We start from the raw sequence: 18287 nt of genomic DNA, 5'->3' as shown, positions 1-18287 counted from the left end.
ATGATTAAAATATAAATAATAAAATGATACAAATAAAAATGACAAATAAACACAAAATATTATTAATAAGTATTTTAAAGCATATTAGGCATATTAGGCTTTTCAAAAATGTATTGTAATTTTTTTATAAATACTGTAAATTAATTGTAAAATCATATATAAATAAAATAAAATATTATGAATAAGGGTTTTTAAATAGTATTAAGATTTTCAGAAATTTTATAAAATAAAAAAGTGTTTTTTTAATCTTTTTCTGACATCAGTACTTGGGATCAATATGCGCGCACCCTTGCGTGCGCGCATGTGTGCGGGAGCGTGCTCTCCGGGCGCGCGGCCGAGGAGGGGGGGGGATTTATTTATGAAAAGAAACAGGAAACTCCGTCGATCTTTTCGACACTTTAACAGCAGTGGGAGAAGCCGAGCGTGAGGCTAGGCATAAACGATTGAATTTTCACTTTATTTTTAACCAAACATGGCCGTCAAGACATTCGATTGATAAGTGACACCCTCCGGTTTTATTATTTTTTTAACTTTAGAAACTCCAGCGCCTGGAAAACTCCAGTTTTAAAAGACTGCGCGTGTGTGAAAGAGTTGGGCGTGAGACGTCTGGGTGTCTCCCTCTTTTGAACCACTTGTGCATGATATTTCTTTCTTTCCTCCATTTTTTTCTCTGCTTCGACTTCTTATATCGTTTGAAAGCGTTTTAAACTCCAAAAAGATGGGGTGCACCCTGAGCTCGGACGACAAGAGCGCCCAGGAGAGGAGTAAAATGATTGACAAAAACCTGCGGGATGATGGAGAGAAAGCGTCGCGAGAGGTCAAGCTGCTGCTACTGGGTGAGTTAGCCGATCCGCTAGTGGAAAAGCCCTGTAAATGTCACTTAACAGCAAATATAAGATACTTTAGCAGTGGAAATACAATTTACTTTAACTTTGAGTCGAGAATAACGCAGTCAAGTGCATATTTATGGACGCTGGAAACTTTTCTGTCCATAGTTGCCGCGTTGGTGTCTCTGCTAGCATGTGAAGCTAATCCACTCAGAATCTCGAATCATTAAACATTATTGATAATAGTGTAATTTACACGTCTATACATTTGAGATTAGAAAATTGTGTACTTTTATTTTATGTGGCTGCTTTTGTTTTGTTTTGGCCTTCACTTATTCAAAGTGCTGGTTTGCATATTCACAAAAATGGCCAGTTAGACGCAAACGGCTCTCGGCTAACGTTAATCCAGCCAACAGAAAACTAGTTTAATCTAATTTAATCCCCACTGCCTGATTTACTGAGATGGATCTGATAGATTATCTGGACCCTTATCCAATTATGATAAATGAGCTTGTGCATATGGAGGGTCCTGCTGGGTGTAAACTGGAGTGGGTGATGTTAGATGGGTTTAAAGAGTGGTCCTGGTGGTCTCAGACATAATACGAGTCTGGAAACTCTTAAACCTGAAATAATGGTATTTAGGTTTTCAAACAACAAGCTCTAAACACTCTAGAGTATATATAAAGAAATACTAAAATAGCAGATATTGTTCTTTTGAGTTTTTTAACATTTATTTTGCATTTAGACCATGCTTATCCCCCTTAGAATGTATTATTATCATTGTATAATAATACTCAAACAACCCCTTATAGTCTTAGAATTTGCTTTGGGCTATAACAAAATATTTAAATGTAAATTCCTTGAATTTCACGCAAGTTGCGGCATATAAAATGTATGTATAGTTCACAGTTTTCTTTCTATTACCTTAGCAGTAACTTGTAAATTCTTTGCAATTTACATAGAGGCCACTTGTTTTTCAGCTTCCGATTCCTGTTTTGCATATGTTTCTTCTGTACTTTTCCAGTATTTGTGTGCAAGGATTTTTCGGGGCATTGAGTAATGAAGCCGAACAATTTATTAGCTGGTGGTGATTTAAACATTTGCGTCTTTCTTGATTATTGATGGTGTGTGCACTGTGCAGCTTACACATAACATTTGTTTCAGAGAAAATGCCCCACACTCTGTAAAGAGCAGCACTTGGTGCTGTTTACATGCAGTTTTATTAATTTTTAAAAGCTGGAAAGTTGTCAGTTTTTCCTCTTACAAGCGATAATGGTCAACATTTCGCTTAAATTTGCTGGTTTAATTATCCGTTTATTGTACAAACCACTTTCCCACTGGTCTCTTCTTGCTGTGTAAATTGTTAAAGGACATAAAACCTGCCCTTACACCATCAAACTTTTAGGGAATTGACATCTAATTATGTAGTTAACTGGATTCTCCCTAAGTGCTGAATCATCACACGCCCTCTGTGCGCTGCGTTCTTGGGTTTGTTTGCTTTTTGGCGTTGCGGATCTACAGCATATGTCCCTTACGCGCCTGCTGTAAAACAGGCTGGACTTCCTGTTTAGACTATAGAAGGGGACAAATGGTGACTGCCAGGATTGTTACTAAGAATAAATTCACTGAGAACACGTTCATGGGTGGTTGTTTGAATCATTTTTTGCAAAAGTCAGTGAGTGGCACAAGTGCATATCAAAATGTCATAATTCTGTTAAGATGAGCGCTGCTTCACGGGTTAGAGCATGTTGATCGTGCGTCTCTGGCAGTGTTGTTGGTTGCCCAGGAACCGAGGAGCCAGTTCAAATTACAGCACCATAAACGCAGCCGCAAGAGACCAAACAAAAGGTGAAACCAGTGCTTTGGGAGTCAAGTTCACTATGTGGCACCAGAAACTTGGAATAATGCATCTTAAAATAAAGCATTTATCATTTACTCGCTCTCATGTTGTTCCAAACCTGTAAGACTTTTGTTCATCTTCGGAACAAAAATGATAATTTTGATGAAATCTGAGAGATTTCTGTCCCTCCATTGACAGCTACTCAACTAGCCTACCACTTTTTGATGCTTCAAAAAGTCATAAAGAAATTGTAAAGCTAATCCATATGAATGGAGCTGGTTTAGTCAGAATTTTCTGAAGAGAGACAATCGCTTTTTTATATGATGAACGGATCGAATTTAGGCTTTTATTCACATAAACATTCATCAGCACACACATCAGTTGTGCTAAACGGAAGCTCAAGCATGTTTGCTTAACATGCGAGAACCAATGAGGTTCATTCGTGTGTTACACAGCAAGCTTGAGCTTCCGCAAGAGGAACGAATGAGGTTTATTCTTATGCATCAATTAAGTACGGTTGATCCTGTTTATGTTCGCTGATCAATGTTTATATGTGAATAAAAGCCTAAATCCTCAATCATATGGATTAGTTTTTTAATCTGTTTAGGAACTTTTTGAAGCGTCAAAATGGTAATTGAGTGTAGTGTCAATGGAGGGACAGAAATCTCTCGGATTTCATTTAAAATATCTTCATTTGTGTTTCGAAAATGATTTAAAGTCTTACGGATTTGTGAACTGAAAAATGTTGAACGGACCCTCTCACTCAAAATGTTGAATCTACATTGACTTGAATTGAAGTAAAGACCAGAATATCATACTGACTTGGGCTACTATTGGATTAATAAACCGCCCAGAACACCCTAACAACCAAGTAGCAATGCCCTGACAATATGGCAACGAGTAGAGCTGAACGAAATTTACATTGCGATGTTTTGTTTTTCTACGATTATATACAATATATATTGTGTATAAAAACAATTTTATCAGATGACTTTAATAGCTCTGTTAGAGTAGATTGAATCTGCATAGAGAATAAACATATTACATGTATCAATAAATACAACAGAACAAAGATGCAAATGAAATAAATGGTTCTTTGTTTTTCAGGCTATTTAAAATAACACTGCATAGTCTTCACTGTATAAATTAAATATAATTTTGTTAGGTACAAAAGTGATTCTCTCTTTGTATTTTGTTGTTTGATTAACATTTAAACAGACAGCAGCAGGAATATTAGCCTGCTGTCACTTTAAGACAGAATGCACGGATCCAATTTAATGATGCGCATACTTTTTCTCTCTCAATTGTTTAGTCACATAAGCCATAAGAAACGGTTTAGGAGGATATTAAAGAGATGGGCATTTTGACAATTTTGCATGTATGTGTCAGTTCAAGCACAAATAGATGTAGAAGAGAACAGAATTTGGTGTTTGTGTGTGTGCGCTGTGCGCGCACAGAAAATGGCACGCAAGTTTTGAATTGAGTTCTTTTTCACATTGTCTTGTGCACGAATGGTTTTAAAATCGCTTGAATCTTTAAACGGACAAAATCTAAAACGCATGCAAATGCTAAACTTTTCGTTCTTAGATGGCTAAACTTAGCAGTTAGGCTAACTCGAGAATCGCATGCATTTCAAACTGTGGTTTCTGCCCGTATGGATCAGCTACGATCCCTATACTTGACATTCCACATCCTGCGATGTGACTTTTGCACACACCGTGATATCGATGTTAAAACGATATATTGTGCAGCTCTAGCCAGTAGTTTAGCCTGCCCAATCGAACAGTTTTCCAGCATCAGTTTTCATTTAGTGCATGGATGAAACCTTTCCCCATGCAGATTTTACATCTGATTCAAGTTAGTCACATAAATTCACCACATTGACAAACAGCTGTGTGAGCGGTGCGTCATACATTGCTACACATTTGACAGTGAAACAATTTGTAGGCAATATTTCTGAGAGATTTCACAAATGCAGTCTTGTTGGTAATATGGGTTTACAAGTGCAAAATTTCTGAGAAATTGAGTCTATTGTCAATGTCAACTATAAAAAAAAAAAAGATAAATATGTTTTACATGCTGGAACTGTTCCTTATCTATCTGTTGATCACTTCAATATCTGCTTCTCAGGAAACATTACAACCTTTGTTTAAGTACGATTAATAGTGTGGATGAATAATAAGGACCACAAGCCTCTCATCAACTCGTGTGGGAGTTTTGTGGGGGTCTCCGGGGTAAAAACAGCGCTCCGTGTTCGGTCTCCTCGCAGTAGGGTTGAATCAGTGCGAGAGATGCTGATGTGGCCTAATTGCTATGTTTGTGCTCTGGGACTGAGAGAAAGAGACGTCCTCCCGCAGGGACGTCCTCAACCACAACTGTGATGGTTAATTGAAATGTTCGCTCAGTGAACAGATGAACCGTAATCTCACAGAAGAGCTGTTTGGGAGAATGGAGATTTTCCTGACCATAGACCAGCTAGCATTATTCTGAAATGGAGTAATTTTAATTATACAAATTATAGTACTACCCCAAACCTTTAAACAGTAGTATATAGTTTTTAAAAGTTTATTAATAATGTATTAAATGCATCAACATTATTTATTAACACAGTTGACAGGCCTAAAACCTTTTTTCCTTACACATTTTCTCTGGACCCTCTTGTGGCCTCCTGGGATTCCTTGAACCCCAGTTTGAAACCTTAATTAACTGTTTCTAAAGTTTTTAATCTTTATATTTGCTTTCTGTCGCCCGCAATCAAACCTGCGCTGACATGCTTATCTGGACATATAGCTAATCTACTTAGAAAAAAAGTCTGTCTCTAATCCCATTACGGTGAGGTGACTTTTAATTAATCCATTAAGATTAACACCTACACGCTTCCTCACATCACTGGTGATTCTTGAAGCTGGTTGGTTTTATTCCTCTTGTTAACATACAGGGGAGTGAAATGTCCACGTAATGAGTATAAAATGTTTAGGTTTCACTGACACTTTTGTTGTTTTGGGCCATTTCACATGACCTCCGGTTTCCCACATCCCTTTTGTTTTTTTAGATCACTTGTTTTCATCATGTGAATAGTAAGCATGCAACACGAATATCATTTCATTAAAAGTATTTTTTCCTTTCAAGGTTCGAGTTGATAAGGTCTTTTTCTACCCACCCAGTTTTTACTTGTGGCGAAACCAAAGGAAATAAGATTTTTGTCTGATACTGACAACAAGTACTTTTGCTGAGCTGGCAGAAGCCACAAATGCTTGATCGTTTAGAGTCAGATCCTCATAGTCTTTTATGGAGCAGGGAAAGATCTGGAATGTTTGGGTGTGTGTCCATCTGGCTAACACACTCTCTTTCTCTCTCACAGGGGCTGGTGAATCTGGGAAGAGTACAATTGTCAAACAGATGAAGTAAGTTTCACCCCCAAATGTCTCATCATAATATGTCATACTAGATTCATAACATTTGGAAGTCACGCAGATAGCAGTGTTTATTTAAATGACATGTGCATTACATAATCATTCGATTATGGACATGACTTATTAAGGGACTTCCCTGCATTTGCCAGACTATTATAACCTTTTAGCATTTTAAACATACACAAATCCACTAGAATTAAAGGACAAGTTCGGTATTTTACACTTAAAGCCCTGTTTACAGATCGTATCTGATGAAATAGAACGGTTAAGATAAAAATTTGGACACATGCTGCTGTCCTGAGAATTTTAGGTTTATTTAGCTTTTGTGGACCTATTTTGCCAAACGCGTCACACCCGTGATTCTTCCGTTGAGAGCTTGAATAATAGAGCCCAGCCCAGTTGGTGGCGATAATGCACCTTTGCCAATTGCAAGCAAACCACGGGCATATACACAGAAGCAGCAGAAGATCGCTGTCTTCATTGAAAGCATTACAAACAGACAGCTAATAATGTGGCGAATTTGTGCAGTTCCGAATTGCGGGAAGATTCGTGGCAAAAGGAACACCACCAAGTGCCTGTAAGCCTTGATACAGCAGGAAGCGAACTAAACCTAAAATTCTCGGGACAGGAGCATGTGTCCAAATTTTAATCTTAACCGTTCTATTTCATCAGATACGATCTGTAAACAGGGCTTTAAGTGTAAAATACCGAACTTACCCTTTAAGCAATAGATTGGTGCAGTGATGATGTATTTTGTTGGTTCCCTCAACAAAAACCCAATAGAATTTTAAGAAAAATGTGCAGAAAATAAACTGTCCATTCTTGCACGTTCTGTTCATGATAATCTTCACATGAACACAACTTGTATGTACTTTGAAGCCTAAATACAACTCAGAACTAAAAAGCTTTGCATAGTTAATAAAGACTACATGGTTTTATGAATCTTTGTCACCACCTTAAAGTTAGGGTTGACAATTTTCAGAGCAGCTACCAATAGCAAGCTAGCTTTAAAAGCATGAGATCCCATCCTCCCTTCAGAGCATCTCCAAACCACGTCTCCTTCAAAACACATGAACGCACACAGCAGAGTTTGCAAAGCATCACGAGACGAGAGACGGCGTTAAACTACCTTATGTCTCAAAGCACATAACATTACAATAATAATGAACATTAACAACTTAAGAGCGCTGACCTGTACCACCTGACTGCTGCAGATTCATTTCGGCGTTGATAGTGTTGACATAGAAACGCAAACATTTGAGTCACAAACCTCTACGAGTATAACTTCACAGGTTTCCATCTCTTCCAAATTACAGTAGTTATGGCGTGAGCTGGTTTTTTTGGTTCAGGGGGAACTGTAAAAGGTGCCTGCTGTTTCGGTTTCGGTTGCGGTGCTCTGTGACCAACGTCTGTCGAACTCATAGCATGAAACACACTGATGACCTATGATGTCTGCGCAGAGGTATGGAAATACATTCGTTGACAGCCAGGTAGGAGATCTTATCATTGCATTCGAATGAATGTTTGGATGAACATTTTATGGTCCTATGCCTTCCACAGACTATATATAAATACTTGTAGAGAAACTTGTAGCCAGCATAACAAAAGATGGTTCTGCTACAGATCCCCTACCCTGCCTTTAATCCTTCAGGAACTTTTTCAGTCTTTATTTAAAAAACATTTCCCCTGAAACTGAGTTAGAATAGTTTGCAAGAGCAAGATAATGAACACAATGAGGCTGTGAAAGTGGATTATTGACAAGTAAAAGCTTTAAAATAAAATGAGCGGTGTATTTTGTTATAAGATTAGTTTTTCCCTTTTTTAGATTCACCCTTTGTTTCGGGTGACTGTTTCAAGTCATGAAACGGGTTTGTGTTGCCTGACTTTGATGTGTATCTTCAGCACAGTTTGCAGTTCAGGCTGCAATATTAATATTACATGTTTTATCTCTGAGAAATGCACATTTGACGGTAGTAGTAGCTTGGGTTAGGATGCAGATGTAAATTTGTTCATTAACAAAAATGGTAATATCTGTAAAAATGTAAACAATCGTTTTATTAAAATGGCGGATGATGATTGATCAGATCGCCTGTCAATCAAACTCCCTGCGAAGGGTCAATTCACCTTTGGCTAAGCCCCGCCCCCCTTAGTTACTGTTGCTACGTCCGTCAACTTCATCTGGGCTCTGGTTTGGTATCAACATGGCTTATGCTGTGACAGCTCTTCCTGCTGAAATTTGATCAAACTTTTATAAAGCAGCAAAATAAAGTGTCCGATAGTAGGCAATAGTGGCTGCAATATGCGTTCGAAGGCTATATTCAAGACATAAGGTGAAACGCAAGCAACAAGGCATCCAAATAGAGGCAAAAGCATAACTTTAACGGTCACAGTCAAAAAATTAACCACCGCATATCCTAATCGAGATGGAGGCTGGGACTAACAATATCAAGGAGCAACACTGTTCATGCAAAGCTGGGTAGGTCTCTATTCACTTCTATAATCGTTATTACAAAGCAAACGGACTACGCGAATATAAAGTTGTATTTATTAGCAGCGTGTGCTAGCGTATCAACAATTAGGGTAGAAAACCGAATCATAACATAAAACTGTCTAACTAGTATAACTTCACAGTAAGGTTAAAAGCAAAATTTATCTTAGTGCACACAAAAGTGTGCTTGTTGATCCTTGAGGGTTTTGCTGACGGTGAGGACGTCCACACAGTTTAATCCAAAGACAACACTTGTCAGGATTTGAAAAAAACGGACACCCCCCTCCAACCTCTCTGGGAAACGCGTATCTGTGTTACAAATGCCCCAGGCACATCGTTTAACCATATTTTTGATAAAACTACGACGGTAATAGCCTCCCGAGACCAAAAATATGAGATGCCTGTGTCAATGGAGCGCTGTGAAAAAGTGTCGGACCTCTGTGGGAGCTCGTTCTTGGCTGCGCTGTGATTGGTCAATCTACATTCTAGGGCGTGGCTTAGCCAAAGGCGAATTGACTGCTGTTGAGATGATTTGCATTCCTCACCTAACATCGGCGGATGCCTTTTTCAGATGAGTGTGCATTGCACATGTACTTTTGTTGTACTTCAGGACAGACTTACTTAGCAAGTGACATTTTTACAAGCTTCATCTTTAGTGAAGTATTTCCACACACTTGATGGTGACTATCTTAGTGTCACATGATCAACGCAACTAGTCGACGTCAAGCTTAAAGCGTCACAGCATTGCATTAAGGTCGACTAATCGACTAGTCGGTTCAACCCCTTCAAACCGTGTGTGTGTGAGAGAATGTTTGTGTGCAACCCTACATTATAGGGACAATGTCCCCACAAAAATGGCAATATATGAAATCCTTCTCCTTGTGGGGATTTTTTTTTTAATTATTATTGGGGAAAACAGCTTATAAATCAGACTAAGTGATGTTTTTTGAAAATGTAAAAATGCAGAAAGTTTTTTGTGATAGGTAAGGTTAGTCTGAGGGGGGGGGGGGGGGGGGGTAGAATATACAGTTTGTACAGTATAAAAATCATTGTCTATGGAAAGTCCCCATAAAACATGAAAAAATAACCTTGCTTGGTCTTGTTGAAACGAGAGGCCTGTTTGATCAAATCATCCCAGTCTCATCAGCTGGACTGAAAAAAGTTTCAGTGCTTTTAGGACACTGAAAACATGGCTCAGAGCAATGGTCACAAGTGACACTGACAGTATTACTGTCCAACAGGACAAACTGGACAGTATTGATGTGAAACAAATATGTCAAGAGTTAATTTCTGTTAAAGGGTTAGTTCACTACATTAAAAAGTAAAATTCTGTCATCATCATTTACTCGCTCTCAAGTTGTTTCAAACCAGTTTATTTTGTCTGCTGAACACACAGATATTTTGAAGAATGTCGGTAACCAAACCGTTGATAGAAGCCATTGACTTCCATAGATTTTTTTTCCCTTCAATGGAATGGGGTCCATCAACTATATGGTTATCGACATTCTTCAAAATATCAACTTTTGTGTTCAGCAGAAGAAAGGAATTCATACAGGATTGAAACAGTTTGAGGGCGAGTAATTTTTTTTTTTTTTGGGGGTGAACTATATCCCTTTAGTGAAAGATACAGACATGTGTTTGGCTTCTTCAAAAAGCAAGGAACAAGATAGTATTGCACTTTTGCATTGCACTATGAACGGAGTAAAGGTAAGTCTCTGTTAAACTGCCTCCTTGTCTTAACTAAACGCCGATCTAAATGCGCTGGACCATATGAGATTCTACACAGTTCAGCGCATTTGGATCGGCGTTTCGTTGATCGACTGATCGAGTCTGTTTTTCAAAGATGCTTCTGCTTGTATACGTGAAGTTGACTATGTATAAAATATCTTCTTATTAAACTGTCTGGACACTGTCAAAGTTCTCAATGCTTCGGTTTGAAGGTAGAGACCCTCATTATGCTGCCGTGTTAGTGTGGGGCTATTTTGAGCCTTGTTAGTGGTATTAACAAGCGATTTTTATTTGTCATTACTCTATGCCCCATATACTAGCGTTATACTAGCGTTATAGGCTAAACTGTTTTTAGAGATAAAACTATTTACATTCGATAATCATGAAAACAAATCTCAGATAACGGTTGACTAGGTAACAATGTGTAATTAGACCAAAGGTTCATTTTGCGCTGGAGTTCTCCTTTAATACATTATCCTATTAATTTCCTGATTCCTCCGCTTCTGGGGATGTCCCCACCAATCTCAAAATCAAACCTACACCCTTGCCACATAATGTTTATTTTAGGTTTCAGACATTTAAATGCATATATAATTTATAGCAAAACAACACATTTGTAGTTTGTAAAATACACAATGGTGTCTATGGAAGCAGCAATAGCAATCCATTCAAATATATTTGCCGACGTGTTTTATTCATATCAGATACACAGATACACCTATTACTGGGAGATGAGTCAATATTTTTTTTCATTAAACATGTAGGCGTACAATTACTGTAGAATATGACCAAACACAATTTTACCATGGTCTCGCAGGCTTTTTTCACATCACTTTTTATTTGCCTATATTATTAAAGTATGTATTAATAATAATTCAAAATTGTGTATTGAAGCAATTCAAAATATGCTAGTGCACTTTCTTTTATAAATTTGAATTCCGTAAAAAGTGGCTGGTAAAATTGGGCGTCTGGTGGGCAAAAAAAGTTAATTTCCCACCCTGCTCACTACCATGGTAAAATGTAACTATATAGCTTCTATGGTATTTGTATGAAAACAGTAGCCTAAATGCATAGTCTAAATGCTATAGCTTAATCATAAATACCGGTACTGTAATTCTATTCCATTACTCCTACATTAATAATATAATTAAATTATATATGAATATCCCACATTGTCACAATACCATGGTGCAGTTAGTGTTACTACAGTAAATCCATGGTATATTATGCCGATTTGTAGATTGAAAAGCCTTCTGACTATTTCGTTGCGCAGTTTCTACTATTTGTCAAAACCTTTCAAAGTTATAAATGAATTTTGAACAATTCTTGTCTTAGGACAACTTTGATTAACTTTTTTTTTTTTATCCACTTCAAATATTGACTACTATAGTTTAAATCTCAGACATTAGTGTTCGTTGAATTTAAGCGCTTCTCTCACTGGATCTCACAGTGCTGTTTAGTGGTCGTGTGACTGACACCGATCGACCAGCGAGTAAACGTAACTGCTATAGCCGTTTGAACTTTGAGCTGAGCAGATAAATGGTCCGTGTGGCATGGTTCAAATGAGTAGCACTGTTTCGATCCGCATTTGACGCATAAACATTATATAGAAGATTTATCAAACTCTAAGCGCTTATCATCGTTTTATCGCCCAGCCCTATTTACGATCAAATGTAAAATATCTTGAGCTTGTGAACCATACACCTTTTTTTTTCTTCAGGCATTCAACAAAAAAACCCACTGATGGGTATGATGGAACTGCAAGTGCTAAAAAGCTAACTTGCTTCTGGGTTTTGGCCAACAAAAATGCATCATCCATGCAGCACTCTATAGGGCAAATGTGATATATCTGCACTTTTAATGGCTGTTCAGCAGAACGCTTCCAAACTCTTCATCCAGGACTGGATTCACAATATACATGCAAGAGACTATTAGCTTTATTACTTCAATTAATGGCATTGTCTTTCTCCCACAGAATCATCCATGAATCCGGCTACACAGAGGAAGAGTGCAAACAGTACAGAGCTGTGGTCTACAGCAACACTATCCAGTCCATCATCGCCATCATAAGGGCCATGGGCCGCCTGAAGATTGACTTTGCGGATGGTGGGCGGGCTGTAAGTGCTGCTGTTATAAAGTGGGGTTATCGCCTGCCAAACATATTCCAGGCCTCTTATTTATGTAATGATAAAGTATCAAAAGGAAATCAAGCGAACGATGCATTTGATTGGCTGTCTTTCAGGATGACGCTAGGCAGCTGTTTGTTCTGGCCAGCTCTGCAGAGGAGGGATGCATGACAAGCGAGCTTGGTGGAATCATCCAGCGGCTGTGGAAGGATGGAGGCGTGCAGGCTTGTTTCAGTCGCTCCAGAGAGTACCAGCTCAATGACTCTGCCTCATAGTGAGTTTGCCTCTCTCTTAGTTTTTTGGCATATTTTCTGCCCTGCACAACCAATTTCCCACATAATGCTGCTCCATTTCCATTGTGGCCGCTGACCACGTCATTGACTCGTGTACTGCGTGCGGACATTTCTATTACATTGAGCCGAGTTATTATTGACATTATTCCATCCATTATGGCCCATGATTCAAATATGCTTTATGCAAACTTTGAGAACGCAGGACAAATTTGCATTTTCGAAAAGCATGCAGTAAACCCTAACCTTTTGCATACAACCCAAATTAAAAAGACATCTTTACAATAGACAATTCTATGGTATAATAAAAAATTCAATGTTTCTGCCCATAGGCTAAAAAGATAAACCATTTTGAATCAATTAACTGTACCATTCAAAGGTTTAGGGTCGGTCAAAAGAAGTCTCTTATGCTCACCAAGGCTGCATTTATTTGATCAAATTTATAGTAAAGACAGTAATATTATGAAACTTTATTACAATTTAAAATAACTATTTGTATTTGAATATATTTTAAAATGGAATTTATTTTTGGAAATGGAATTTTCAGCATAATTACCTGGGGTTCTTACGTAGTTTGGAAAAATATGTATAAGTATGTAATTTCCAGGTCTGGATAAGTATGGGAAAATATTTGTGTTTCCAGACTTTTGCCCCTATTCAGTTTTCTAAAAAATATTAAGAATATCTAAAAATACATTTATGATACAAGCAGAGAGATTTTTTTTTTTTTTTTTTTTTATTGGCCAAAGTATAGTGATCCTTTAGTGTCGAACACAATTGAATAAATTAAAGGTCTCTGTCTTTTACCATAAGCCAAGCTCTTAACACCAATGGAATGTGTGTGTGCCACTCAAACCAGCAACAGATAAAGGAGCAAATGATCATCTAAATCAGACTGTACTTTGCTATTTGCTGATCAGTCAACATCAAACCGCATTTACACTATCGTGTAATACTAATGTGTCAAGAGGTGAATAAAAAGCATTTTAGGTTTCTGCTCATGTTAAGCGCATCACTTTGAGAAAACCATTAACAAAAAACAAGAATATAAGATTATTTACAGATGACTGTACTATATGCCAAATGTAATACCATTTATGATATTTAAACTATTGTTAAATGGTAGAACCATTTATGTTAAATATGGTCTGAAAAATCTACAGAGAATGTCTGGAAAATTTTGAAATGGAAAATGTGTAGGAACCCTGATTACTCCAGGCTGATATAAAATAATGACCATTTTTAAACCGGTTTCTTAAACTAGTCTGTCATTGGTCAGACAAAGAGATCGAACCGCCTCAAACTTGCACTATTGGTTGAGCCAGTTTTACTATAATTGGATGGTTAGGATACTCAAACCAAGCAAAAGCACTATAGTATTTAGACTTCTGTGAAATCGGCTTATGAATGGCTTATTTTTTAAATTAAAGACTTTTCACCCTTAAGTCATTAAGTAGATTTTGAATAACTGATTTTTGTATAATAATAATCAATCTGTGTTTTCTCTCTATAGCTACCTGAATGACCTAGACAGAATATCCAATTCTGCCTATGTCCCAACTCAGCAGGATGTCCTGAGGACCAGGGTGAAGACTACTGGTATTGTGGAGACCCACTTCACTTTCAAGGACCTTCACTTCAAGTGAGTATTGCCATTGTAACTGCACACGCCGAAACTGATAAAATCCATGTTTTCTGAAACGTGCAGTACCTGAGTGTGAACGGCGTTTGACTTTGTCTGATGTTGGCATGCATGTGCTTCACTTTTTATAGTAGTCTGTGTTTTAGTTTGTCTGATCAAACTCCCTTTTAATTATGTACCACAATTCCTTGAAAATATCATTGTGTTCAGTGTGACTATCTCAGAGTGCATCTCACCACCCACATCTCCTCTACTTTCAGAATGTTTGATGTGGGCGGCCAGAGGTCCGAGAGGAAGAAATGGATCCACTGCTTTGAGGGAGTGACCGCCATCATCTTCTGCGTGTCTCTCAGCGACTACGACCTCGTCCTGGCTGAAGATGAGGAAATGGTGAGCGCTCAAACAAGATCTCTTTCAGTGCCAGCATCACGAAACAGAAACTTTGCCTTTTAAAGTTCCTCTCAAACAGTGCTTGGTTTCTTGTCTTGTAGAACCGAATGCATGAGAGCATGAAGCTGTTTGACAGCATCTGCAACAACAAGTGGTTCACGGACACCTCCATCATCCTGTTTCTCAACAAAAAGGATCTGTTTGACGATAAGATCAAAAAAAGCCCGCTTACTATTTGTTTCCCAGAGTATACTGGTATGAATAGCTTAATCTCTCAATTCTATGTATTAATTTATTTGAAATTTAATTGTATAATTATGTATTTTTTTCTAGAATATTTAATGATAGAAAATGTATTCTATTTCTACAATATTAGAAAAAATATAAATTATGTAATTTTAATATGCTCGGTCTAAAGTTTTTCATTCTCTTTTTCTAATATTTTAAAATATAATCTATAAATGATCAAATTGAATATGCTTTTCTGTCTCGTTGGCATTTCTCCATTTTAATTGTGTGAAACTCTCTCCAAGGATCCAGCACGTATGAGGACGCGGCCGCTTATATTCAGTGCCAGTTTGAGGACCTGAATAAGAGGAAGGACACCAAAGAGATCTACTCCCACTTCACCTGCGCCACCGATACCAAGAACGTGCAGTTTGTCTTTGACGCAGTCACTGACGTCATCATCAAAAACAACCTTAAGGACTGTGGGCTCTTCTAAAACGAGCCATCTCACTGGTGAGCAGAAACAGGAATTTCAATGAGTTAATTTTGATTTGGGTAAAACTGTATATTTATCCATCTAATGTTTACTTCCGCAGTGTGACGCGAGTGGCCTGACGTGAAACCTTTGGGGAGACCCAGAGTTAGGAGGAAGGTCAACCATGAACCTGAATGTTGAATGCGTTACTTAACTTTATATTTATGTTCTCCGAACATTTTAGACTTTTTCTTTTTTTTAGGGCGTTTTAGAAAAAAAAAAAAAAACATTTTGTGTAAAATATTTGTACAACTGTAATTGTTTCTGGAATTTTTCACCGTTTTAAGACGTTGACTTTACAGGTCTTTTTTTAAAGGGTATTTTTCATTCAAAGGGTTTTTGGGAACATTTTTCTGTCTCTACTCTGCAACATTAACTGCAAGGCACATGGCCTTAATAATCAGTGCTTTCCCCGCCTCTTCAACCAAGTTAAATATGAGCCAGATGATATTTATCCACACGGCTTTTTTCTGTTCAATAGTAGTCTAGACCATTGAAAGCTAGATATTTTTAAGACCAAACACCTGTGGGTGATCTCAGAGCTGTGAATTGTAAATGGTGGGTCATAGCTTATCCGAGAACAGCCGTCAGTACCAGCACGGTGTGCGCATATGTCAGATTTGCCTGTGATTGGAATGATGGAAAAACTGTGGTGAGCCCTGAAATTTGCTGATGAATTGGTTCCTCTGCACCTGCAAATCATGAACTGTTTTAATGGAGAACTCCGCAGAAGGTCAGCATTTTGAACAGGCATTTTTACTGATCAAAGGGAACCATTTTCGAATACATTAAAAGGGACCAAAGAATTTCACCTTAGAATTCCTGTTACACTTTTAATTTTTGCACTAGGTCCACAATACCCATGTTACGTAATAAATGATTTGACAACCTGTAGAATGTAATGTTTCATAGAAGCCTTCAGTAGGAGCACAAACGTCTTTTCTGATAGTAACACGATCAATTTAAATGGTTTTTAAACTCCACATCCCTTAAATGTAGGTCCTTATTGGATGGGAGCAAATGTTGACTAATATCCACTATTTTGCTAATAAAAATGATGTTGAAATGGCGGCATCCTGAAATAAGACTTCTGGTTTGAAGAGTTTTTCTTTTTACTTTTAAAAATGAGAACAGTCCATTAATTCTCCTCTTTATATTAACCCAAAAACAAATTTGTAAGAGTGCCTTTGCTTTAAATAGAGGTTTTTTGAAGTGTATGAGAGATCCATAAATGAATATTTCCCCCATAGGAAAACATTCGTTCTTGCATCACAGAAGGTTGTTGAAACACCACGGTTGTTGCGCACTGCACTCTTGTGGCGACGACTAGACAGAGCAGAAGTGTTTCCCAGTGGCCTTTAGTTATGGTATAAAAGGCTGGAAAATGATTTGAATAGGAAAGTGTTAACAGCTTAAAACATTTATCCTCTGTCGTTCATAGCATTTTTTTTGTCTGTAACGCCACCTTCCCACTATATATAAAAGTCCCTAATGTTTTTTTGTTTGTTTTGTTATTTGCAGCAATGCCATTAAAGATCCATTTTGGATTGGTCCTTTATTTTGTCTATTGGGAATTGATTGGATGGTTTGCTGTTGGTCGATCTCATGTGAGTGACCGGTTGATCCCGCCCTCGTGCCGTAAACGTCATCAGAGAAGAGACTGCAAGACAGAAGTTATTTTGATTAAAGATCATCATCATCATGAATTTTATTTATAATGCACTATACATTTGACATCAAATCTCATAGTGCTACAAGAATAAAAAATATAAATAAAAACAAAATAAAACAAAAACAAATACGCAAACACTTAAAAATAATTAAAAATACGCTTTTTAATTTTTAAGATGACGAGAGCTGATTAATTTAAATAATGTGCATGGATAAATCATGCTGCAATATTCCATTAAAAAAAAAGAATTGTCCATTTTGATTGTATTCATTAGATCATCCACATGTCCATGTGACCCAGGCTCTGTTTCATCTTAAAATTGGGATTAAAATGTAAGTGATTTGACTAATCTCTCTGGCCTCCTGCGGGGAGTTCAAACAGACGACTAATAAAGTGGAAGGTAAGAAAGAGATGGAGAACCTGAAGAATCCATACTTATCACACCGGAGCAACTTTAATCCACTCCGTGTACTTATTGGATGCCAAATGGGTGCAATTATTTCTAAATATTCCATATGCCAAGGCAAGCTTTAAGGGTGAATTTATGGGCATTTATTGCTGAATAAGTTCCCTTGTGTGGTAGTAATACTATATAATAGATTTTAACTGATGGACATTAGATGCAGATTGAATGTACAATTTTTTAAAGGTTTTATTATAATAAAGCTCTTATATCCTGGTTGAAAAATATGTGCCCGTAAAACTTGTCAATAATAAGTCTAGCAAAACGTATAGACCTTTTATGGTTGGAGAAATCGAAAAAGCCTTGTAATCCTAATCCAGACAACATTTACTGAACACACTATCGAATTTAATCTGCATATAATCCGCATGATCTAACTATCACAAATGTTGCTTAATCTAGTCAATTTTTTTAAACAGCCATTATAGCCATTATTATCCCCCCCCCCCCGGTTCATACTTTATAATGCTATGTTCAGCAGAAGAAAGAAACAACATGAGGGTGAGTAAATGATGTCAACATTTTCATTTTTGGGTGAACTATACCTTAATATTGAATGAAACGTCCTTGCAATTTCTTCACGAAGAAAGAAAAACGTTTTTCGTTGTCGTCTTGATTTTTGTCAAAGAATGTAGCCTAATATGA

At 37.4% G+C, this 18287-nt stretch overlaps 1 protein-coding gene across 1 annotated transcript; it reads left to right on the top strand.

Moving 5' to 3' along the window:
- Positions 1-279: 279 nt before the first annotated feature.
- On the top strand, positions 280-17114 carry gnaia (guanine nucleotide binding protein (G protein), alpha inhibiting activity polypeptide a). The gene is made up of 9 exons (XM_079602886.1): positions 280-836; positions 6029-6071; positions 12272-12413; positions 12539-12696; positions 14226-14354; positions 14615-14744; positions 14846-14999; positions 15278-15485; positions 15569-17114. The coding sequence occupies exons 1-8, from the start codon at positions 719-721 to the stop codon at positions 15466-15468; spliced, it is 1065 nt and encodes a 354-aa protein (XP_079459012.1). The 5' UTR covers positions 280-718; the 3' UTR covers positions 15469-15485; positions 15569-17114.
- The last annotated feature ends 1173 nt before the right edge of the window (positions 17115-18287 follow it).

This window comes from Phoxinus phoxinus, assembly GCF_949152265.1.
Source record: "Phoxinus phoxinus genome assembly, chromosome: 25".
In the NCBI taxonomy this organism is placed as follows: domain Eukaryota; kingdom Metazoa; phylum Chordata; class Actinopteri; order Cypriniformes; family Leuciscidae; genus Phoxinus; species Phoxinus phoxinus.
Note: the sequence above shows the minus strand (reverse complement) of the source record. Positions and strands in the feature narration are given on the sequence as shown.